We start from the raw sequence: 25,410 nt of genomic DNA, 5'->3' as shown, positions 1-25,410 counted from the left end.
AGGTTGGACAACCTAAGGAGCTTTTAAATAAATACTATTGCCTGGGCACTAGCACCAGAATTGGTTTTAGTTGGTCTGACTGGGGTGGGGCCTGGGTCAGGACAATTAAAAGCTCTCCCATGCAATTCTCATGTGCAGTTAAGGTTGAGAATCACTATAGCATAGCAATGGGGTGCATCTGGCTGCACGTTAGAGTCACTTGGGGCAGTGTTGAAAACACTGATGCCTAGGCCCTGTTGCCAGAAATTCTGGTTTCACTATTCTAGATCAGGACTAAACCTTTTTGGAAAACTCACTAGGTGATTCTCTTGTGTAGCTAGGATTGGGATATACTGTAGAGAAAGGTAGTAGACTAAATTATTTTAAGAAAAGTTTGTCATTATTTAAATATTTAATGAAGCCTTTTCATTTGGACTGTTTGACAATTTCAATTTATTGCATGGCCAGAAGGTTCTTAATGTATTATTTATGTTTGATTGCAGATTTCTGTCATTTTTGACCCATACATTAATGTTATTAGGAGACAAGTATAACCAGTTGTCTTCAGATAAGGAATCACCAGATCTCCAGTAGCCACATACATGTTTTAGTGTTTTCATATTGGAGTTCAATTTTTAAATATTTTTGGAATAAATTAGACCATTGAAGAGAAAATCTGTAACAGGTTAAGCTGTTTTTAGTGTTTAATGTGGAGGGACTGGTCTTCAGATGCCTGAATGATTTGCATTGATTTTAATGCTTCCTGTTTCCATAGGGGGAGTACTTGCTCATTTGTGTCTGCTTTCCACGTTGATTTTCTGTTTTCAAGTGGTAATCTTGGATTCACTTGAGAGCATTGTAACCTTCTCCCAGTTCTTGAGAACATACTAATGGATACAATTCCGATGTGAGAACGAATGGACACCTTTAAACTTTAAATAGCTCTGTGCTTGCCAAGTAATTTAAAAACTGCATTACTTTAAAGAAAATGCATTACTTTGTAATATTCTAGCTTTTAAGCAATATTTATTTATTTTGAGAGGGAGAGAGCATGTGTGCATGAGTGGGGGAGGGGCAGAGAGAGAGGAGAGAGAATTCCAAGCAGGCTCTGTGCTGTTGGCGCAGAGCCCAATGCAGGGCTTGAACTTGTGAACCATGAGCTCATGACCTGAGCTGAAATCAAGAATCAGATGCTTAACCGACTGAGCCATCGAGGTGCCCCAGTACTTCTATTTTATTTGAGGCAAACTGTTATCCTAGAGTAGCAGTCCTTATGTGATCAATACTAATAATCAGGTAAGGTATAACTTACTGCAGTATAATTTACTACTGCGGTATCTGAGTTGTCCAGCCTCATAATACATTTCTGGGTGCCAATCAGAAACAATAAGATTTTTTTTACATTTTACTTTTCTCCTACAGAAATGTGGTCATGGTGGGGAGATAGGAATCCAAATGTCTTTGACTGGCATTAGCATAAAACTAGAATTCTTAAGTGGGCATTAGATGGTGAAGCACCTGAAGTTGCAAAATTTTATACATTTTCTTAGAAAAAAACCTAGAGCTTTCTTACATTTCTAAAAGGGCTTTGACCTTAAAAATGTTGAGAATTGTTGGGGCACCTGGGTGGTTCAGTCAGTTAAGTATCTGACTTTGGCTCAGGTCATGATGCTCACGGTTCATGAGTTTGAGCCCCACATCAGGCTCTGTGCTCAGAGCACAGAGCCTGCTTGGGATTCTCTCTCACCCTCTCTCTCTGCCCCTCCCCTGCTCTCTTTCTCTCTCAAAATAAATAAACTTAAAAAAATATTGAATTGTTGAGAAAAAAACATGATTTGCTAAATTGATTAGGGAAATGCATCTGTGCATGTGTGTCTTGCGTGTGAAGGTCCTATGAGATCATAGGATAATCTAGGAAATTGTGAATTTCCTGACACTAGTATTTTTACAGAAACCATATTTTGGTGGAAGATGCTGTACTGGACTGCCTCCAAAGATGTGTTTATGTTCTGTGATTCTTAATTTTAAAATGATTTAGAATCATTAGGGGCATCTGGGTGGCTCAGTTGGTTAAGCATCCCCACTCTTGTTCTCAGCTTAGGTCTTGATCTCAAGGTTGTGAGTTCAAGCCCTGCACTGGGCTATATGCTGGGCTCTGCGCTGGGTATGGAGGCTACTTTAAAAAATGGGGCACCTGGGTGGCTTAGTCGGTTGGGCGTCCGACTTCAGCTCAGGTCACGATCTCGCGGTCCGTGAGTTCGAGCCCTGCATCGGGCTCTGGGCTGATGGCTCAGAGCCTGGAGCCTGCTTCCGATTCTGTGTCTCCCTCTCTCTCTGCCCCTCCCCCGTTCATGCTCTGTCTCTCTCTGTCTCAAAAATAAATAAACGTTAAAAAAAATTTTTTTTTTAATTAAAAAAAAAAAAGGATTTAGAGGGGCACCTGGGTGGCTCAGTCGGTTGGTTAAGTGTCTGACTTCAGCTCCGGTCATGATCTCAGGGTTTGTGAGTTCCAGCCCTGCGCTGGGCTCTGTGCTGACAGCTCAAAGCCTGGATCCTGCTTCGGATCCTGTGTCTCCCCTGTCTCTGCCCCTCCTCCCATGCTCATCCTCTGTCTCTCAATAATAAATGAATGTTAAAAAATTAAAATAATAAAATAATAATTAAAAAAAATTTAGAGTCATTGGTAATTGACTTTTTGTTTTCCCTTATAGAATTTGCCATCTGCCGTCGTAACTCATGTTCTGGATCCTCAACCTGGAGAGAAGATTCTAGATTTGTGTGCAGCACCCGGAGGCAAAACTACACACATTGCAGCATTAATGCGTGATCAGGTAAGACTGTCTTCACAGCAAACACTACTCTCAACATATTACGTATTTCAGTGTTGAAAGTAGCACTACATATAACTTAGGAAACATGCAGACATTTATAATCTGAATTATTTTAGATTCATCCAAAGTGAAGACTCTTCACTGATGGGATTCATCACATGTTGAGTGTAGTATATAATTATCATTTGTAAACACCATTTGAAGATCTTCTTAAATCCCAAATTTGCTAGTACCTTTGTAAAGTAGAAGTCTTCTTCTTAAATATACATTTAAATGAAACATTGAAGAGATTTTTTATGTTCTTAAGTATAAGACTTGATACTTTTTAAACTATTCAATTTTGCCACTGAGTTAATTTGACTGCACATTACTGCAGTATCGAATTATACATCCACCCATACATATGTACTTAGATGATACACGTCAAACACATCTTGAGACTTATAAAAGCTGTATGATCTGTCTTAATTACAAAGCTTGGTTTATTGTCACAAGATAGAGTAAGTCGTGGATAGCTTTATCTCACATTTTACCGCCTCTACCTCCGTGTGTATGTATTTGACAGTATGTTTTCTTTCATTATGGGTTAGTCTTACCTGTTTAGAACTCAGTGTGACCTTGTAACCATTCTATACTGCAATTGCAGTACTTCAGCTCAAGAGGATACGGCTGGCTGATGCCATCTTTCTTCTTATTTCAAATTCCATACAATTAAGTGGTTCCTAAAACACTGAGACATGCTAGTGTCTTCACTTACTTTGATCTGAAGTCAGATTTTAATTGATTGTTCGGTTGATTAAACAGATATTTAATTAGTACTTCCATGTGCCAGGGACTGGGTGTGTAGCAATAAACCACAGTGACCAAAATCACCTTCTTCATGTAGCTTGCATTCTAGTTGCGAGGAGACAGATACTAAACTAAATGAGTACAGGGTCTGGCATATGTGATTGCGACAAGGGCTACGGTGAAAAGTGAAGGAAGGTGAGGGGAATCGGGGTTTTTGGGGGGTGGGAGAGTGAGGAGGCAGTTTGAAGGAGGGTGGGGAGGGAGATCCACACTGGGAAGGCGGCTTCTGAGGAAAGACTGGGAGGTGCTGAGCAATGTGGAGGTCTGTGGAACGCGTGTTTCAGTGAGAGGAAACAGCAAGTGCAAGTGTGCCGAGGCTGGAGGGCACCTGACTTGTTTGAGGAGCCTCTGCAGTTTGCTGAGGAGGACGGGTAGAGAAAGAGCACTCGGAGAGGGAGGGCCCAGGGGAGGACGTTTGGGTAGAGCAGCTTGCAGGGTGTGTCAGGACTTCACCTGCACTCGAGTGATGGGAAGTCGTTGGAGGTTTTGAAGAGAGAGTGGCATAAGCCTTACTATTTCAAGTATCGTTTTGGCCACTGCATTGAAGAGAAGCTGTAAGAGGGCAAGGGTGACCAGTTAGGAGACCGTAATTCAGGGAAGCGTCATGGAGACGGGAAGTTCTGGCGTGGCTTTTAAGGTGAGGTTGTAAGGAGCTGCAGACGCACTGGAAGTGGGTTGTGGACATGAGAAAATAATCGAGGGTGACTCCTCCAGATTTGGGCCTGAGGAAATGGAGAGAGAGAGCTAGGTGGGGGTGACTGGGAGGAGCAAGTTCTGCAGGGAAAAGTCAGAATTGAGTTTTGGAGATAATAAAGTGAAGTGTCAGACATCCAGAGGATGACGTTGAGCAGGCAATTGGGTATTTGAGCCGGGAGTTCAGGAGAGAGGCCTGGACTGGAAATAAAACTTTGGATTGGAAACGTAAACATATACGGAATAGAGATTTGGACCTCATCAGCATATAGACAGTGCGTAAAGGCATAAAACTAGCGTGGGTGGCAGTAGAGAGTAGAAGAGGCCAGAAGACTGAGCTGCCTGGGTACCATGGGCCAACATTCAGAAGCTGGGAGAAGGAGAAGGCGTGGCCAGCTATGTCAGAGGGAAACCAGAGGAGTGTGCTACCCTGGAAACTAGGTGAAGGAAGGCACTGAAAGGTAATGGAGAGATCGACTGTGTCACATGTTGTTGCCGGCCCGTAAAAGGAGGACTAAGACGTACCAGTGGACTTAGCACCACGTAGGTGATGGGTGAGCTTCTCATGAGCAGTTTTGGTGAGTGGAAATGCTTGCTTCGATTGAGAATGAGAAGAATCTGAAAAAGTGAATCAAAACAGCTCTTTTGGTCGTGGTGAGGGTAGTTATTTGTACAAGAATGCAGTGAAGGGGCGCCTGGGTGGCTCCGTGGGTTGGGCGTCCGACTTCGGCTCAGGTCATGATCTCGCAGTTTGTGAGTTCGAGCCCCTCATCGGGCTCTGTGCTGACCTCTTGCTCAGCTGGAGCCTGCTTCAGATTCTGTGTCTCTCTATCTCTCTGTCCTCCCCTGTTCATGCTCTCTCTCTCTCTCTCTCTCTCTGTCTCTCTCTCTTAAAAATAAATAAACATTAAAAAAAAAGAATGCAGTGAAATGGGGCAGTAGTGGGAGGTGAACTCAGGGAATACTTTTTTTAGGATGAGAGAAATGATAATGTTTATAGGCTAATGAGAGATGCATTAAAAGGGGAAACATGTAACACCAGAGAAAGCAGGGAAAATTCCTGGACAGTATCTTTGAGGAGGTGACATGGGCTAGGATTTGATGCACAAGTGGCTTTAGTTGGTAGCCTGTGACAGTTTATCCCATGGAAATAGGAAGGGAGGCTGAGTACCTAGGTGCAGCTGTTGGTGGGCTGGTCAGTGTGGGAGGACCTGGATGGTCTCTTCTGATCATTTCGCTTTTCTCAGTGAAATAGGAAGCAAGGTCATCAGCTGAAAATGGGGATGGGGAAGGAGGCGGTAAGAGCTAGGAGGTAGGAAATACCAGTCCAGGAAGTGGAAGTGAGGACGGGTGTGGACACGCCATAGGAATCCAGTTAGCACTGTGGGCTCCCTGAAGACAACGGTCATGAATTTGAGGCAGGATTAGTTGGGATAATGATGGGCTTTTTTTTTTTTTAAGCTGCCTGGGGGTAGACAGGAGGTTGGTGAAGAATGGAGCTTAACCACAGCAGCATTTTTGCCACGCTTACATCTAAGACACAAAAGCATGTGTAGAAGAGAGTGATTTGATGTCATGTGGAATCTAAGCTGGGTGAGGAGCACAGCCAGGACAGTAAAAGACTGAGGCAGTGTGGATCCATTCTTGATTTTCTGAATTAGCTCACATTTCTTCAGTGGGAGGATTTCTTAGGCACCTAGAAAACTCAACAATTTTTGTCACAGTACTAATTTATAAATAAAAACTTACCTACCTGAGGTGTAAGACTTTCTGCATAGAAATACACGTCCGTAAGGCTTACCAAAGCCCTTCTGCTCTAGCTGATTTACTTCATAGAAGTAATATTTGCCCACTCCCCAAAGTGCCAGGTGTTGGACTTTGCCAGGTGATCATTTTTGATCTGTATTTGATGGTTTTTAGGATGCTTAAGCGATTTACAAGCAATCTTGCACAGAAAATAATAGGAACGTTTACTGTGTCAAGGTGAAATTGTAACTTTTCCCTTTCATTAGTGCAAATCATTTTATCCAAAGACTTCTGATGAAAATTCACATTGCTTGCATATTAGTATATAATACTGTCGTAACTTCTGAAACATTCACTGTGTCACAGAGGGATAAAACATGTATAAGTTTATATTTTTAATAATTACACTGAAAGGTTAAAATCTCTCTCTGCACTGTATGTGTGTATCTATAAACACTATATATAGGCACTGTATATATACGTACTGCGTGTGTATATGTATGCCTTCTGTACACAGGTACCCTACACACACAGACACACTTGCGGTAACACTAGTATAACCTCAGTGAGTGGCCTTAAGGTAAGTAAGGAAGAAAAAGATACTTGTTTAAATTTTGTGGAATTAATACTCTGGGTTCATTAGAGGAGATATACTTGCCTGTTTACTTATATTCCTGTTTATCCAAAAAGAATTTAAAGTGGTAACAGTAAAAACTTTAAGGAAAAATGCATTAAATATCACCAGAGTGTAAAATGCAGAACAAGATTCATTTTATGGAGTTGTGGTGTGTAAATGTAGATCCTTTTTTAGATTCCTTGAAATCTTAATTGTGAAGATTATGATATGCCTTGAAGAAGTAATCATAATCCCCCCCCCCTTAATTTATGGTATATGATATTTATTGTGTTGGCTTAGAAGTATTTATTCACAGATATTTTATGTTCTCTAATAAGAAGTCATTTCAAAGAGAATCTGGGTATTTTAAGTGTGTCCATGTTTTGTTGTTCCGTTTTCTAGTGTGTAAAAACGACCACACAAACCTTAGCAGCCTACGACTAAACATTTATTCAGCTCAGGAGTCTGGGATTCAGTTGATCCCTGCAGGGCTTGCTTGTGCACCTGATCAGCTGCAGGCCAGCTAGGGGTTCCCATGGTCTTGGGTGGGCTCATTCACTTGAATTTGTCTGGTGTTGGCTTATCTAAAGTGACCTCAGCAGAGACCACTAGGGTACCCTGCTGCTGGTTCCTTTCTCTTATCTACCTGCTAGGGGGTAGTCAGGGGACTAGCCCAGCAGAGGGCAAACATTGAAGGTTGGGAGCACAGAGGGCAAAGCAGAGAGCAAAGCCACCTGTTCAAGTCCTTTCCACAGCTCTGTTTGTATCACATTTACTGTCCTCCCATTGGCTGACACAAGTCCTACGGCTCAGCTCAAGTAGGAAAGGCAAGGGACTGCAAGGTGAGTGCCAAAGGGTGGGGGATATGTGGAGAGTTGAGTTGGAGTTAGGCAATTCCCCCATAGTGGGCCGCCAGCAGAAATGAACAACTTTGAATAGAAATATTTGAGCTTGCGTGAATTCCAGATTTTATTGCTGTTCTTGATGTGTTGTTATTTATTTTGATATTTAAGCAAGTTTTATGTGAGTGTAGCCTCTAGTCTTGTACTTCTGTAAAAGTAGCTTTCACCCATCACCACAGTAATGCATTTGAAACTTATTCCAGTTGCTGTTGCTTACTTTTCCAGTTCAACTCTCTGGAAATGGTTTTCCTGTTTGTCAAAATATTAATAGGAAAACTGTGTCTACCACTAACCTGGTTTCACATTTAGGAACATCATCAGCAAATTTTCAGCATTGTTGTCTATGCATTAGATGCACATGTCATACAAGGATGTTGTATATAAAAAAAAAAAGCAAGAAAAGACATTGAAGAGTTAATCTCACCATCTCTGCAATATCATTTCATAGCATATTTTTAAAACCATATGAATGTCACAAGGCATTTGTAGAAGTGTGGTATCATCCTCATTGACTTTTTTAAAAAAACTGTTTATTTTAAGAGAGAGCGAGTGGGGTATGGCCAGAGAGAGAGGGAGAGCGAGAACCCCAAGCAGGCTCCATACCCAGCATGGAGAAGGATGCAGGGCTTGATCTCATGACCGTGAGACCATGCCCTGAGCCAAAAGCAACAGTCAGATGCTTAATGAAGTCACCTTTAAGGGTGGTAGTAAAATAGAGAAGACCATAATTTTTCATCAGTTTTCCACAGTATTAATAGTTTTCATGACTGCTTTGGGTATACACCTTATTTTTATGTGTTTTGTTTGTTTGTTTTTTAGGGAGAAGTAATAGCACTGGATAAAATATCCAACAAAGTAGAAAAAATAAAACAGAATGCTTTATTGTTAGGACTGAATTCCATCAAGGCATTTTGCTTTGATGGAACAAAGGCTCTTAAACTCGATATGGTTAAGGATGCTGAAGGTGAGTTAAATTTTGTCTTTATAGGCTTCTGTAATTGGCTTTTGGAAACAAATAGATTTTGCTATCATTGTTCTAGCCTTAAAATATCCATAAGTCCTCGAAACTGGCATGGATTTAAGCTATGTTGCCATAATAGATACCATATTGCTTTTCATCTCATCCCTAAATTTCAGATTTTAATAATGTACAATCATATCCCCAAGACTTGGTCAAACCCTTTGGTCTTACTGTATTTGTCTTAATTTCATGTTGAATCTCAGAAAGCTTATTAGCCTTTCAATTTTATGATTCTTGGGCTATTGTGTTTTCTTCATTTTTCTTGAGAGAATGGGGCTGTGGAGCTAGGAAGGGAGGAAAAACTGCCACATGTCTTGTTTTAGAACAAAATGTTGTATTAAGTCACTCGATAGCTCTGTTTCTTTGTTTAGATTTGATTTCATGAAGTACTCCAGAAACTTGCATATTTTTTTTTTTAATTTTTTTTTCAACGTTTATTTATTTATTTGGGACAGAGAGAGACAGAGCATGAACGGGGGAGGGGCAGAGAGAGAGGGAGACACAGAATCGGAAACAGGCTCCAGGCTCTGAGCCATCAGCCCAGAGCCTGACGCGGGGCTCGAACTCCCGGACCGCGAGATCGTGACCTGGCTGAAGTCGGACGCTTAACCGACTGCGCCACCCAGGCGCCCTGAAACTTGCATATTTTAATGAACTAATTGGCATTCATGTTCCCAAAATGTGCATCGATTAAAGATGCTACTTGATTTATCACTTCTTGGCCTTTTGGCTAGGATCAAGTATAGTGCCTGCTCTTATCAGTTGAATATCTGCTATGTCCTCTCTCTGAGGACAATATATCACAAGATTTTGGCACCAGGAGATGGAACAGGAACTTGCTCCGTCCACTCCATGCATCAACCTGTGTTCCCAGTACTCCCAGGAATGGTGCACCTTTTTGAGGGCATGAAAATTGTCCAGGGGAAAAAAATCCTACCTGATTAAAGGTGATTTTATTTTATTTTATTTTAATGTTTATTTATTTATTTTGAGAGAGCACGTGAGCTGGGAAGGGGCAGAGAGAGAGAGAGAGAGAGAGAGAGAGAGAGAGAGAGAGAGAGAAAATCCTAAGCATACTCTGCACTGTCAGTGCAGAGCCAGAGGTGGGGCTTGATCTCACAGAATTGTGAGATCGTGACCTGAGCCGAAATAAAGAGTTGGATGCTTAACTGACTGCGCTGAGGCCATGGTTTTGATTCCCCACCCCTTATAGCCCATCTCACGTTCCCATATATAAGCTGTTGTTTTTTTTTTAAGAATGACTAGTAGACAATGGACAGCTCAGTATAATCCATTACTGTTACTTTACTGAAATCATTGGTAGGTGACCAGTTTTTACATATCACTGAATAAAGTGATCATACTTATAAGCATAATAGGTTGAGATTAGGGTAAGAACAATCGAGATGTAGGGGTAGCCATTTTAGAGGTTAGTCTCCAGTGCTATAGCGGGACATATATTAACTGACTTGGAATAGTTGATCACTGAGTTTTCACTCATTTACATCACTTTATTAGCTAATGGTCCTAGGTTGTCATCTTTAGGTATTTTTTGCATCAAGACTTGTTTCGTCACAGATACGGGTTGGTAGTTTGATTTGGGGTATTAAAGCTAGAATGTCAGGCAAAAGACATCTGATGGAAAATGCATCAGTAATGTGAACATCACCATATCTTTGAGATTCCTGGAAAGTGAGGAGTTACTTTGTGATACCTACCTAATGTGTAATGAACCACACGGGAATAAACAAATGCAGCACATGGAACTCTTCCTAGAAAAATAGGGATTGTTCAGAGGAACAAGTTCTGGACTATGATTTGTCTTCTTACAGAGGTGGGAATAGGTCAGACTTAATTGTCTGATGACATGAGAACAGCATTTCATGGTCAGTTATTGTTAACCTAAAAGAGTTAGCCAGGGGATTTATATTAGGGTATAGGCTCACAGGCTGTATCAAAGAGACCCAGAATTCAATGGCTTAGAAAATATAAAAGCATTTTTTGTTTCTCTGTTTTCGTTGTTTATTTTGGTCTCACCTAGCAGAAGTGGTCATTCGGTCCTGGTAATGTCATCTCTGGGTCCAAGATAGATGTTCTGGTTCTTTCAAGGGGAAGGGAAAGGAGATCAGAATTCTTAGTAATGCATACTACAGCTGGCCAGATTAGTCATTTGATGATCGATTTAGCTGCAAGTGGGGGCTGGAAAACGTCGTCTTTAGCAGTGTAGTGGTGTGCCCAGTGCAAACCATGACTGTAGGAAAAGAGGATAATGGGCGCTAAAGAATAGCTAGCAGTCTGACGAAGGCTTTGTAGTGCTAAGGTGGTGATGGTGACCATTTACATTTATTCGTAAGATTTTAAAAATTTTTATTATTTTAGTTGACATAGTGTTACTAGTTTCAAGTATAATATAACAATTCTACAATTATGTACATTATTCTGTGCTCATCACAATTAAGTCACCCTCTGTCATCATAAAATGTTCCTGCATTATTAACTTTTTCTTCTTGAGCATTTATTCATTTTTTAAGAGACAGGGAGAGATAGAGTGTGAGCAGGGGAGGGGCAGAGAGAGAGAGGGAGACACAGAATCAGAGGCAGGCTCCAGGCTCTGAGCTGTCAGCCCAGAGCTCAAACCCACAAACCGCGAGATCATGACATAAGCTGAAGTCGGACACTTAAACCGACGGAGCCACTCAGGCGCCCCAAATGTTACATTATTGACTATATTCCCTACACTGTGGTTTTTTGTTTGTTTGTTTTGTTTTGCTTTGTTTTGTTTTATCTCTGTGACTTACTCATTTTATAGCCAGAAGTTTGTACCTCTTAATTTCTTTCACTTATTTTGCTCATCAACTCACCTGCCTCCCTGCTGGCAACCACCGGTTTGTCCCCTGTATTTGAGTCTATTTCTGTTTGTTTGTTTATTGTTTTGACATTCAGAGTCCACATATATGTGAAATCCTATGGTATTTGTCTTTCTCTGTCTTATTTTACATACCCTCTAGATCCATCCATGTTGTTGTGAATGGCAAGATGCCTTTCATTTTTATGGTTGACTATTCCGTGTGTGTGTGTATACCACATCTCTGTCCATCTATCAGTAGACACTGGGAATTGCTTCTGTATATTGGCTGCTGTAACTAATGCTGCAGTAAATGTGGGGGCGCATATGTCTTTCTGAATTCATGTTTTCATTTTCTTCAGGTAATTATCTAGTACTAGAATTACTGGATCATGTGGTATTTCTATTTTCAATTGTTTGAGGAATCTCCATACTGTTTTCCATAGCAATTGTATTGATTTACATTCCCACCAACAGTGCAAAAGATTTCTCTTTTCTTTACAGCCTTATATATTATTTCTTGTCTTTGACACTAGCCATTCTCACTGTTGTGTGAGGTGAGATCTTACTGTGGTTTTATTTTGCATTTCCCTGATGATTAGTGATATTGAGCATCTTTTTGTGGGTCTGTTGGCCATCTGTATGTCATCTTTGAAAGAATGTCTTCAGGTCCTCTGCTCACTTTTTAATTGTATTCTTTGGGGGTTTTTTTGGTGCTGAGTTGTAGAAGTTCTGTATGTATTTCAGATATTAACACCTTACAGATAGATATATCATTTGCAAAATCTTACATCAGTAGGTTTGCCTTTTCATTTTGCTGATGGTTTCCTTCACTGTGCATAAGCTTTTTATTTTGGTTTAGTTCCAATAGTTTATTTTTGCTTTTTTTTCCCTTTACTGCAGAGACGTATCCATAAATATGTTGCTAAGGCTGATGCAAAGAGATGACTGCCTGTGTTTTCTTTTAGGAATTTTATGGCTTCAGGTCTCATATTTAGGTCTTTAATCCATTTTGAATTTATTTTTGTGTTTGATATGAGAAAGTGTACCAGTTTTACTCTTTGGCATGTAACTGTCCAGTTTTCCAGAACCATTTATTGAAGAGACCATCTTTTCCCCACTCCCCATTGCATATTCTTGCCTCCTTTTTTATTAATTAAGTGAACATAAAAGCATGGTTTTATTTCCAACCACTGTATCCTTTTCCATTGATCTTTTTTTGTGCCAGTACCATATTCTTCCAGGTTACTATAGCTTTCTAGTGTATCTTGAAATCTGGAATCGTGATACCTCCAGCTTTCTTCTTCTTTTCCAAGATTGCTTTGGTATTTGGGGTCTTTGTGATTTCATACACATTTTAGTATTATCTGTACAAATTCTGCGAAAAGCACGGCAGTTATTTTGGTAGGGATTGTATTGAATCTGTAAATTTCTTTTGGTAATATGGGAATTTTAACAATATTCTTCCCATCCGCGAGTATGGCATATCTTTTTATATGTATTGTCTTCAGTTTCTTTCCTCAATGTCTTACAGTTTTCAGAGTATGGGTTTTCCCCTCGGTTGAATTTATTCCTAGGTATTTTATTCTTTTTGGTGTAGTTGTAAATGGGATTATTTTATTATTTTTCCTTCTCTGTATAGAAACACAATAGATTTCTCTGTATTAACTTTGCATTCTGTAACTTTACTGAATTCATTTATTCTAATTTTTTTTTAATCTTTGGGGTTTTCTATATATAGTATCATGTCATCTGCAAAGAGTAACAGTTTTGTTTTCTCCTTACCAATTTGGATCCATTTTATTTCTTGTCTGATTGCTGTGGCTAGTACTTCCAGTACTATGTTGACTAAAAGTGGTGAGAGTGGACATCCTTGTTTTATTCCTGATCTTAGAGGAAAAGCTTTCAGTTTTTTGCTATGGACTATGATATTGGCTATGTGTGCTTCATATATGGCCTTTATTATATTGAGGCATGTTCCTCCTAAACCCACTTTGTTGAGAGTTTTTATCACGAAGAGATGTTACATTTTGTCAGATACTTTTTTCTGCATCTATTGAGATGATCCTATGGTTGTTTTTTTTTTTAAGTTTATTTATTTTGAGAGAGAGAGAGCACACGTGCACACGAGTTGGGGGGAGCAGAGAGAGAGAGAATTCCAAGCAGGCTCTGCACTGTCAGCACAGAGCCTGATGTGGAGCTCTAACTCACGAACCATGAGATCATGACCTGAGTTGAAATCAAGAGTTGGATGCTTAACCATCTGAGCCACCCAGGTGCCCAGTCCTGTGGTTTTCATCCTTCCTCTTGTTAATGCGATGTATCACGTTAGTATGTGAATGTTGAACCATCCTTGCATCCCTGAAATAAATTCCATTTGGTAGTGGTGAATGATCCTTTTCATGTATTGTTGAATTTGGTTTGCTAATGTTTTGAGGATTTTTGCACCTGTCTTTGTGTCAGGGATATGGGCCTGCAGTTTTCTTTTTCTGTAGTGTCATTGTCTGCTTTTGGTATAAGGCTAATGATGGCTTGTTAGAATGCCTTTGGAAGTTTTTCTTCCTATTTTATTTTTTGAAATCATTTGAGAATAGGTATTAACTCTTCTTTAAATGTTTGGTAGAATTCATCTTTGAAGCCATCTGGCCCTGGACTTGTGTTTGTTGGGAGTTTTTTGATTATTGATTTAATTTCACTACTAGTAACTGGTCTGTTCAAATTTTCTATTTCTTATTAAGTGTTGGGAGATTGTATGTTTCTAGGAATTGATGCATTTCTTTTATGTTTTCCAGTTTGCGTATCATTTTTTTGTAGTGTTCTCTTAGAATCCTTTTTATTTCTGTTCAGTTATTTCTGCTCTTTTATTTCTGATTTTATTAGAGTTTTGATGAATCTGTATAAAGGTTTATTAATTTTGTTTATTCAATTATTGATCTTTACTGTTTTTTTTTTTTTAGTCTCAATTTATTTCTGCTCTAATATTTTTATTTACTTCCCTCTAACTTTAAGCTTTGTTCTTTTTCCTTGTTTCTTTAGTTATAAGGTCAGATTATGTGAGATTTTTCTGGTTTCTTGAGGTATACCTATATCACTGCAAACTTCTGTCTTAGAACTGCATTTGCTTTGTCCCAAAATTTTGGACTATTGCGTTTCCATTTTCATTTGTCTCCGGGTATTTTTTTATTTCCTTTTTTATTTCATCATTGACCCATTGACTGATTAGTAGCATGTTGTTTCGCCACCATGTATTTGTGTTTTTTCTTGTTTCTGTTTTTTAAATAATTGCTTTCTAGTTTCATATTGTTGTGGTTGGAAAAGATAATTGATATGATTTCAGTGTTTTTAAACTTAGTGAGGCTTGTTTTGTGGCCTGACACGTGATCCGCTTTGGAGAATATGCCATGTGCACTAGAAAAGAATGTGTGTTTTGCTCATTTTGGATGGAATGTTCTGTATCTGTTAGGTCCATTTGGTCTAATGTGTATTTCAAAGCCACTGTTTCCTTGTTGATTTTCTGTCTGGATATTTTATCAGTTGACGTAATTGAGGTGTTTAAGTCCACTGCTATTATTGTATATTAGTATTGTATTGTCATTTTATGTCTGTTAATATTTGCTTTATGTATTTAGGTGCTTCTATGTTGGGTGGATAGATATTTACAATTGTTATATCCTGTTGCTGGCTTGATCCCTTTATCATTATGTAATACCCTTATTTATCTCTTATTAGAATCTTTGTTTTAAAGTCTGTTTTGTTTGACATAGGTGTTTCTGCTTGGCTTTTTAATTTTTTGCTTCTGTTTGCACAGAATATCTTTTTCCATCCCTTCATTTTCAGTCTCTGTGTATATTTAGGTCTGAAACAAGTCTTTTGTAGACAGCCTAGAGACAGGTCTTGGTTTTTATTCATTTAGTCACCTGTCTTTTGAATGGAGCATTTATTTAAACTTAAAAGCAGTTATTGATAGGTACATAATTATTGCCATTTTGTTAATTGCTTTCTGGTTATTTTTGTAGTTCTTCTCTGTTCTTTTCTTTTTTCCTTGCTCTCTTCCTTTGTGGTTTGGCGGTTTTCTTTAGTGTTATGCTTGGGTTCTTTTCTCTTTTTGTGTATGTGTATCTGTTATAGGTTTTATTTGTGGTTACCATGGCATTCATTTATAACATCCACTTGTGTATAGCAGTCTATGTTAAGTTGGTGGTCACTTAAGTTCGAACACGTTCTTTTTTTTTTTTTTTTAAGAGAGAGCATGACCCTAAGTAAGTACAAAAAGATTGAGATCATACCGTGCATATTTTCAGACCACAAAGCTATGAAACTTGAAATCAACCACAAGAAAAAATTTGGAAAGGTAACAAATACTTGGAGACTGAAGAACATCCTACTAAAGAATGAATGGGCTAACCAAGAAGTTAAAGAGGAAATTAAAAAGTATATGGAAGTCAATGAAAATGTTAACACCACAACCCAAAACCTCTGGGACGCAGCAAAGGTGGTCATAGGGAAGTATATAGCAAACCAGGCCTTCCTAAAGAAGGAAGAAAGATCTCAGATACCCAACCTAAACTTATGCCTTAAGGAGCTGGAAAAAGAACAGCAAATAAAACCCAAAACCAGCAGAAGACAAATAATAAAGATTAGAACAGAAATTAATGCTATCGAAACCAAAAAAACCAGTAGAACAGATGAATGAAACCAGAAAGAAAGAAAGAACCAGAAAGAAACCAGAATTCTTTGAAAGAATTAACAAAATTGATAAACCACTAGCCAGTTTGATCCAGAAGAAAAAGGGAAGGACCCAAATAAGTAAAATCAAGAATGAAAGAGGAGAGATCACAACCAAAACAACAGAAATAAAAACAATAATAGGAGAATATTATGAGCAATTTTTTGCCAATAAAATAGGCAATCTGGAAGAAATGGACAAATTCCTAGAAACATATACATTACCAAAACTGAAACAGGAAGAAATAGAAAATTTGAACAGACCCAAAACCAGTAAGGAAATCGAATTAGTAATCAAAATCTCCCCAAAAACAAGAGTCCAGGACCAGAAGGCTTTCCAGGGGAATTCTACCAAACATTTAAGGAAGAGTTAATACCTATTCCCTTGAAACTGTTCCAAAAATTAGAAACAGAAAGAAAACTCCCAAATTCTTTCTATGAAGCCAGCATTACCTTGATTCCAAAGCCAGACAGAGACCCCACTAAAAAGGAGAACTACAGACCAATTTCCCTGATGAACATGGATGCAAAAATCCTCAACAAGATATTAGCCAACCGGCTCCAACAATATATTAAAAAAGTTTTTCACCACGACCAAGCGGGATTTATACCTGGGATCTAGGGCTGGTTCAATATCCGCAAAACAATTAACGTGATTCATCACATCAATAAAAGAAAGGAAAAGAACCATATGATCCTCTCAATAGATGCAGAGAAAGCATTTGACAAAATACACCATCCTTTCTTGATAAAAACCCTCAAGAAAGTAGGGATAGAAGGAGCATATCTTGAGATCATAAAAGCCATATATGAACTACCCAACACTAATATCATCCTCAATGGGGAAGAACTGACAGCTTTCCCCTGAAGGTCAGGAACAAGACAGGGATGTCCACTCTTGCCACTGTTATTCAACATAGTATTGGAAGTCTTAGCCTCTGCAGTCAGACAACACAAAGAAATAAAAGGCATCCAAATCGGCCGGAGGAGGTCAAACTTTCACTCTTCGCAGATGATATGATACTCTATATGGAAAACCCAAAAGATTCCACCAAAAAACTGCTAGAATTGATTCATGAATTCAGCAAAGTTGCAGGATATAAAATCAACACACAGAAATCGGTTGCATTCCTATACACCAACAATGAAGTGACAGAAAGAGAAATCAAGGAATTGATCCCATTTACCATTGCACAAGAAACCATAAAATACCTAGGAATAAATCTAACCAAAGAGGTGAAAAATCTACACACTGAAAACTGAAATCTATACACGGAAATCTATACACTGAAAGCTTGTGAAAAAAATAGAAGAAGACACAAAGAAATGGAAAAAGATTCCATGCTCCTGGGTAGGAAGAACAAATATTGTTAAAATGTCGATACTACCCAAAGCAATCTACATATTCAGTGCAATCCCTCTCAGAGTAACACCAGCATTCTTCACAGAGCTAGAACACATAATCCTAAAATTTGTATGGAACCAGAAAAGACCCCGAATAGCCAAAGCAATCTTGAAAAACAAAACCAAAACAGGAGGCATCACAATTGTGGACTTCAAACTATACTACAAAGCTGTAATTACCAAGACAGTATGGTACTGGCCCAAGAACAGACACTCAGATCAATGGAACAGAATAGAGAACCCAGAAATGGACCCACAAACGTATGGTCAACTAAACTTTGACAAAGCAGGAAAGAATATCCAATGGAATAAAGACAGTCTCTTCAGCAAGTGGTGCTGGGAAAACTGGACAGCAACTTGCAGAAGAATGAACCTGGACCACTTTCTTACACCATACACAAAAAATAAACTCAAAATGGATGAAAGACCTCAGTGTAAGACAGGAAGCCATCAAAATCCTCGAGGAGAAAGCAGGCAACAACCTCTTTGATCTTGGCCGCAGCAACTTCTTATTCAACACGTCTCTGGAGGCAAGGGAAACAAAAGCAAAGTGAAGTACTGGGACCTCATCAAAATAAAAAGCTTCTGCACAGCGAAGGAGACAATCAGCAAAACTTAATGGCAACCAACAGAATGGGAGAAGATGTTTGCAAATGACATGTCAATAAAGGGTTAGTATCCAAAATCTAGAAAGAACTTATCAAACTCAGCAAGCAAAAAACAAATAACCCAGTGAAGAAATGGGCAAAAGACATGGATAAATACTTCTCCAAAGAAGACATCCAGATGGCCAACAGACACATGAAAAAATGCTCAGCATCACTCATCATCAAGGAAGTACAAATCAAAACCACAATGAGATATCACTTTACACCTGTCAGAATGGCTAACATGAACAACTCAGGCAACAACAGACGTTGGCGAGGATGCGGAGAAAGAGGATCTCTTTTGCATTGTTGGTGGCAATGCAAGCTGGTGCAGCCACTCTGGAAAACAGTATGGAGGTTCCTCAAAAAACTAAAAATAGAACTACCCTACGACCCAGCAATTGCACTAGTAGGCATTTATCCACGTGATACAGGTGTGCTGTTTCAAAGGCACACATGCACCCCCATGTTTATAGCAGCACAATCAACAATAGCCAAAGTATGGAAAGAGCCCAAATGTCCATCGATGGATGAATGGATAAAGAAGATATGGTATATATATGTACAATGGTGTATTACTCGGCAATCAAAAAGAATGAAATCTTGCCATTTGCAACTACGTGCATGGAACTGGAGGGTATTATGCTAAATGAAATTAGTCAGAAAAAGACAAAAACCATATGACTTCACTCATATGAGGACTTTAAGAAACAAAACAGATGAACATAAGGGAAGCCAAAATAATATAAAAACAGGGAGGGGGACAAAACAGAAGAGACTCATAAAGATGGAGAACAAACTGAGGGTTACTGGAGGGGTTGTGAGAAGGGGGAGAGGCTAAATGGGTAAGGGGCATTAAGGGATCTACTCCTGAAATCATTGTTTCACTATTTGCTAACTAATTTGGATGTAAATTTTAAAAAATAAAAAATAAAATTAAAAAAAAAGGGCATGAGTTGGGGGGGGGCGGTGGTGGTGGAGGGGATAGATGATAGACTCCATGCTTAGTGTGAAGCCAGATTCAGGGCTCGATCCCATATCCCCAGGGATCATGCATGACCTGAGCTGAAATCAAGAGTCAGGCATTCAACCAACTGAGCCATCCAGGCGTCCCTTGAACACATTCTAAAAGCATAAATTTTGACTCCCCTTTCATTTTATGTATATGATATCATATTTATGTCTTTTTATTTTGTATATTCCTTGACTGATTTTGGTAGATGTGATTTCCCAACATTAATGTTTTAGCCTCCATACTAGCTTTATAAGTGATTAATTTACTATGGTCACTCTATGTTTGCTTTTACCAGTGAAGTTTTTTTCCTTTTATATTTTTCTTCTAGTTACAGGCTTTTCTTACCTCTTAAGGAATTCCTTTTAACAGTTCTTATAAGGCTGGTTTAGTGGTGATAAACTCTTTTAACTTTTGCTTGTCCAGGAAACTCTTTATCTCTCCCTCATTTCTGCTTCAAGATAACTTTGCTGGGTAGAGTATTTTGGGTTGTAGGTTTTTCCTTTCAGCACTTTGAAGGCATCCTTCTGGGCTGCAGAGTTTCTCTTGAAAAATCAACTGATATCGCCTGATTGTCAGAGCTCCCATTTTTAGGCTCTGCTGATTTTCAAAGCCAGATATCGTGAAGACTCATGTTCCCAGTAAGTGCCCAGGACTGAGGTTGCCTGCTGTGGGTTCTGATCCACTCACTCCTCTATGTTTGTGATGTCCCTTCCTTTTGTGGTTTTTCACACGAGGAGTTTGGTTATTGACCTTGTCTCCACCCCTCTTACCCTTTCTGAGATGGCCTTCTCTCTGTGACTAGCTGCGGAAGGTCTCTTCTCCCAGTCTTCAGATTTTCCTAATCGGTTGCAGTAGATACAGTTGTTGGTTTAGTGTCTGTGGTATAAGGTGAGCTCAAGATCTTCCTATTCTGCCATTTAACAACCCCCCCCCCCCGCCCCGTGTTTTCTGAGTTCCTTTTAGTTAATAAAATTTTTCTTTTCTTTTTAAGTTGAAAGAGTTCGAAGTCCTCTGAGCGGATGAGTGAGGTGTGTAGTTTAAGGTGGCAAGAAGTTGATTCAGTGGCTTCTTAACCATGCACTGATTTCAAGTTGCAGGGTGGTTTTGATTTTTAAACAGTTCTGGGTATGAACTGCTGTTGTAACAAATCATTTCGTCACTTAGTGACCTAACACAGTGATCTTATTATTATTTCTCACAGTTTGAGGGAATGACTGGGACCTCTGAGTGGTTCCCACTTTGAGTATCTGACACAATTAGCAGTCACTGGGTACCTGAGGGAAGCGTCATCTCAAAAGCTTTATCTGTCACGTGCATGTCTGGAGGTTGATGGTGGTTCTCAGATAGGACCTACACGTGGCCTCTCCCATGTGTACCGACTGGGCTTTCTCAGACCAAGTGGCTTAGGTTCTGAGAATGAGTGTCCTAAGAGCCCCAGGCAGAAGCTGTATCAACCTTTTATGACTTAGTCCAGAAGTCATTTAGTATCAGTTCTGCTCTTGTCCACAATAAAAGAAAAGGAACATTAGACCCCACCTCTTGTGGGAGAAGAGTCAATGTCAAATTGAAGGGCATGTGGGATGGAAGGTATTGGCATAGCTATCTTTGGAAAATATAATTTTTTCACAGTTTTAAATAATTTGTATTCCTAGTGCATAAATTTTATGCACAAAAATTGTTAGCTGGACGTGGAATAAATACTGACTTGAAAAATGAAAGAGCACAAAATCAATAATTCTTCCCGTTTACTTCAGGGTGACTTTTACCTGCTCCGTAAATTGAATTAATATGATTAAAATTCTTATGTTGCATACTAAGGTGATTTTATTTTATAATTTTTAATGTTAATTTTTTGAGAGAGAGTGTGTGTGAGTGGATTGTGGCTCAGATACCACAGATACTCACATTTCTTAGATTTTCTTTAATAAGTGTTTCTTCATTTGATGTCTGTCCCAGGCATTTTCTAGAGACTTTAAATGGTGGTTTTCGCTTTTGTTACAGTTTTTACCAGTTATAATTCTTGCACTGGGGAGAAGGTCTGTATCCCCTCATTCCAAATGTTGTCCCAGTCTTATTGTTTCCATCATAAAATTGCTCTTAAATTACACACCACTCCAAACGAATGCAATTTTAGAAATCACTAAAGGTTGTTCTAAGAATATATGTTGAGAAAAAGCTTTGGATAAATAAAAATTTGGGTACTCCTAAACTGCATACAAGCCTTAAATGTTCATTTCATGGCTTTCTAGTTTTGAACAAGAGAGATTTCTCTTGGACCATGTATCTTTGTGGTCATTTGGTGATCTTAGTCTCATCTAAGACAGGTCTAGAATATTTTTAGGAATGTCTCAATTTTTGTATAATTACCCACTGCTTTCTGTGAAAATGGTAATTATTAAGAACAGTGAGTTCAGTGAGTTGGCATTGTCCCTATCCCTGTCAAGGCCATGGCATTTGCTTCTGCTCTGTACAAGGGTGCCTGGCTGGGGGATATGTTGAGGGGCTGAAGGCCAGCCTGTGCTCTGTTTATCATGGTGCAGAACTATGTTAACCTAGAGATACGCATACCTTAATTCTAGTCCATACAAAGGTATCTTGTGGGCTTGCTTGTCCTGTTTTTTAGGAATTTTCAGTGTCTAGATGGAAGTATCACTTGAACGCTAGTGTGTATGAGACTCTACATCCAAGGGGTGCCTGCGTGGCTCACTCAACTCTTGATTGCAGCTCAGGTCACGATCCCAGGGTCATGGTATCAAGTCCCATGTTGAGCTCTGTGCCGAGCATGGAGCCTGCTTAAGATTCTCTCCTCCCTCTACATCTTTTCCCTGCTCATACGCTCACCTGCTCTCCCTCTCTCAGGAAAAAATATATATGTACATCCAAAAGATACCTAATGCTATGGCAACTCAGAGGAATGGATTACTTCTTCTAGGGACAATAGAAAAAAGAGTTTAGGTTGAGGAGGTGACGTTTGTTAGGGCTTGAAAGGGTAGATAGCATTTTGACAAGTGGAAATGAGTGCTGGGGCATCTCAGGAAAATAGAATTAGCAGAAGCATGGAAATAGCAAAGCTCATGACATTTTTGGGTAACAAAGTGATGTGGGTTTTTTGGTTTGTTTTTTTTTTTAACATTGGTGAATGTGGCTGAGTACTGAGAAAGGTAGCTAGGGAAGTACATGGAGTAGTCGAGAAGCTAGAGAAGAGGTCTTTATTTGTTAGTGTAAGGAGTTTATTCAAGAGATTTAGGTAGCCGTGGGAGAGTTTTTGGTTTTCTAAGAGAGACAATTTGGTATAAAAAAAACAGTGTAAGGAACGTGTTAAATCGATGTTGGAGAGCTGGAAAAGCAAAAGGAGATCATCGAAACATCCTGGAGCTAATCATGTGCAGAAAGCAGCTACTACCCCTGCAGCTCTTCTGATCAGTAAGAAAAAGCCAACAGTCTAAGTAGAAAAAGGACAAAACAAGAAAGGTGACCATATAAAGGAAAAATAGAAATGGCCAATGAAAAAACAACAACGATAATAATAACTTCTTTGATGAAGATTTTTAGGAGAATGAGTATAATCGTAATGAAAGTGTAAATTGCTATAATCTTTCTGGAGCATTTTTTCAATATGTACCAAAAACCTTAAAAATAATTGTTTACTTTGAGAAGATCTTCTGAGACTGTGGGTGAGAATGCAGGTTATAGGTGGAGATGAGTTAAATTGATAAGAGCTCATGTATGACAGTTGTGCAGTCAGAGAAAAGCAGGTGATCTTGTGGTTCTCAGAACATTGCTGTGGTTCCCGTGGGCAGTCAGCTGGCTTCCTGTGAGGGCAGTCAGCAGCAATATCTTGCAGTTATTAAATAGCAGAAATATATAAACAGACCGGTTTCATGATTTTCTCCAGTAACACTAAATAACTCAAGTCAGAGCGGAGAAAATTATTCATGTGATACAAGGAGATACTCTAGAGCATAGCCTTGCTGATGGCCACAAAAGCGAGGAGAGTGAGGAACCTCAGAACCAGTATATTTGACTAGAACCTAACAGGTATTCTTTTGGGGGGCTGTCTGCAGTAGGGATTGCTGAGAGAAGTGTCCGCTCTCAGTATGACTAGAATGAATTCCAGGTCCTCGCTCTGATGAATTGTGGCTTGTGACATTGGGGATACAAAGTCTCATATGATTAGGCCTTAATTTGCACTGTGTCAACAGAATAACCCTCAATTATAATAATTACATTAACCATTTTACATATGTCAGAATTCGTTTTACCAGCTACTTGAAAGGAGAAATTGTTTTTCTTTGTAGTCTAGATGATGATTTTAAATTTCTGATAATTGGTTCTATCTCAGGAGTTTTCTTTTTTTTTATTTAAATATATATATATATATATATATATGGGTTTTTTTTTTTTTTTTTTTTTTTTTGTGAGAGAGAGCATGAGCAGGAGAGGGGCAGAGAGAGAGAGGGAGACAGAGGATCGAAGTGGGCTCTGTGCTGAGAGCAGAGAGCCTGACACGGGGCTCGAACTCACAAGCTGTGAGATCACGACCTGAGCCGAAGTCGGACTCTCATCAGACTTAAGTCACCCAGGCACCCCTATGTCAGGAGTTTTCTATTCTACACCTATAGGCACATAACAAGTATGTTTATAATTCTCTTCACAGGAAAACCTCCATTCTTACGAGAATCTTTTGACCGAATTCTTCTTGATGCACCATGCAGTGGAATGGGACAGAGACCAAACATGGCTTGTTCTTGGACTTTGAAAGAAGTGACATCATATCAGCCATTACAGAGAAAACTCTTTACTGTGGTAGGTGATGATTCTTTGATATGAAAAAAAAAGTTGACCTTCGCTACTTTGATGTTTCAAAGACCGAGAAGCAGTGTTCATAGCAGCATTTCTCACAATAACCAAAATAGGGAAACGACCCACTTGTCTATCAACAGGTGAATGGATAAGAAAATGTGTACACGTATAATAGAATATTACTCAGCTTTCCACAGGAAGGAAATTCTGGCACAACATGAATGAACTTTGGGAACTTACGCCAAGTGGTATAAGCCAGACACAGAAAGATAAATACTGTCTGTTTCCATTTCTATGAGGTAACTAGAATAGGAACATTCTTAGAGATAGAAAGTAGAAGAAAGATTACCAGGGGCTGGAGGGATGGGGAATTAGTGTTTAAAATGGGTACAGAGTTTGCATTTGGGAAACTGAAAAGTTCTGGAGATGGGTGATGGTGATGGGTGCAGACAGTGTGAATGTACTTAATGCCCCTGAACTGTACACTTACAAATGGTTAAAATGTCAAGTTTTATGTTGTTTTATCACATGGAAAAGGACAGAGAAAACCTAGTTTAAATAATGAAGCTTTCATTTGTGTTGATCACTCTTTATTACAGGCAGAGGCAGAATTTCTTCACTGAGACATTTAATGGGTCTCCAACATTCTGATACATCTTAAGAAGTCACTGAGTTGTTAACATCATAGTTGCTAACTGATGTGTAAAGAATGGGATATAAATGAGTTACTCTTTTTTTTATAGGGTTCCTGGATCATCTTCGATAGTGTATTAGAAATGGGAAGAGTCCAGGAGAAGGGAAACACATCAATAAAAATGAGAAGTGACCATTCAGTGTAGAATATAGAAGAACCGTAAAAACTTGGCTAATTTCACTGGTCTCTAGCACGTTTCAAGAGAAACCCAAATAGAACATTTGAGGATTTCTTTCCGGCTTGCAAACGTGATTCAGTGGATTTCGCAGAATGTAGAGAGCATTTGATCAAAGATGACTTTGTTATTTTCTCTCAGCCCTGCGATTATAAATGCATAGGCTGCAGCAAATGGGTACACTGTGATTATGCAGTCTCTAAAGTTACCTTTGAGCATGTTTCTGTTCATCTCTCTAGTATCTCCTTTTATACCCAAAGGTGGCACTCAGGGTATTTATTTAACTTTTTCTTCAGTCTTCAAAGAGCACATCCTGGAAGTTAAAACAGCAAACAGCAAAAAGGAAGCTTTACTTATGGTTGAAACCCACTCTGAGTTGAGGGTAAAATTAAGACACTGTTTTAAAAGACTGGGCTTTTTGTTCTTTTTTAGGTCAAAGCAGAAAGAACATTTTAAAAGGTTTCT

The 25,410-nt window shown here is 39.1% G+C and overlaps 1 protein-coding gene and 1 non-coding gene across 4 annotated transcripts in view; both read left to right on the top strand.

Moving 5' to 3' along the window:
• The window catches only part of NSUN6 (NOP2/Sun RNA methyltransferase 6), a 73,193-nt gene that overhangs the window by 30,370 nt on the left and 17,413 nt on the right, over positions 1 to 25,410 (top strand). For all 3 annotated transcript variants that reach the window (XM_043564400.1, XM_043564402.1, XM_043564401.1), the window contains exons 7-9: positions 2,691 to 2,810; positions 8,436 to 8,580; positions 23,931 to 24,079. In XM_043564400.1, the coding sequence (XP_043420335.1) occupies positions 2,691 to 2,810; positions 8,436 to 8,580; positions 23,931 to 24,079 (414 nt within the window). The remainder of the gene's footprint in view (positions 1 to 2,690; positions 2,811 to 8,435; positions 8,581 to 23,930; positions 24,080 to 25,410) is intronic.
• LOC122474195 lies at positions 9,348 to 9,536 on the top strand. Its single transcript, XR_006294875.1, has one exon. It is a non-coding gene; the product is annotated as a U2 spliceosomal RNA (small nuclear RNA).

Source organism: Prionailurus bengalensis, chromosome B4 (genome assembly GCF_016509475.1).
Source record: "Prionailurus bengalensis isolate Pbe53 chromosome B4, Fcat_Pben_1.1_paternal_pri, whole genome shotgun sequence".
In the NCBI taxonomy this organism is placed as follows: Eukaryota; Metazoa; Chordata; class Mammalia; order Carnivora; family Felidae; genus Prionailurus; species Prionailurus bengalensis.
This window is presented reverse-complemented; position numbering and strand designations above follow the sequence as displayed.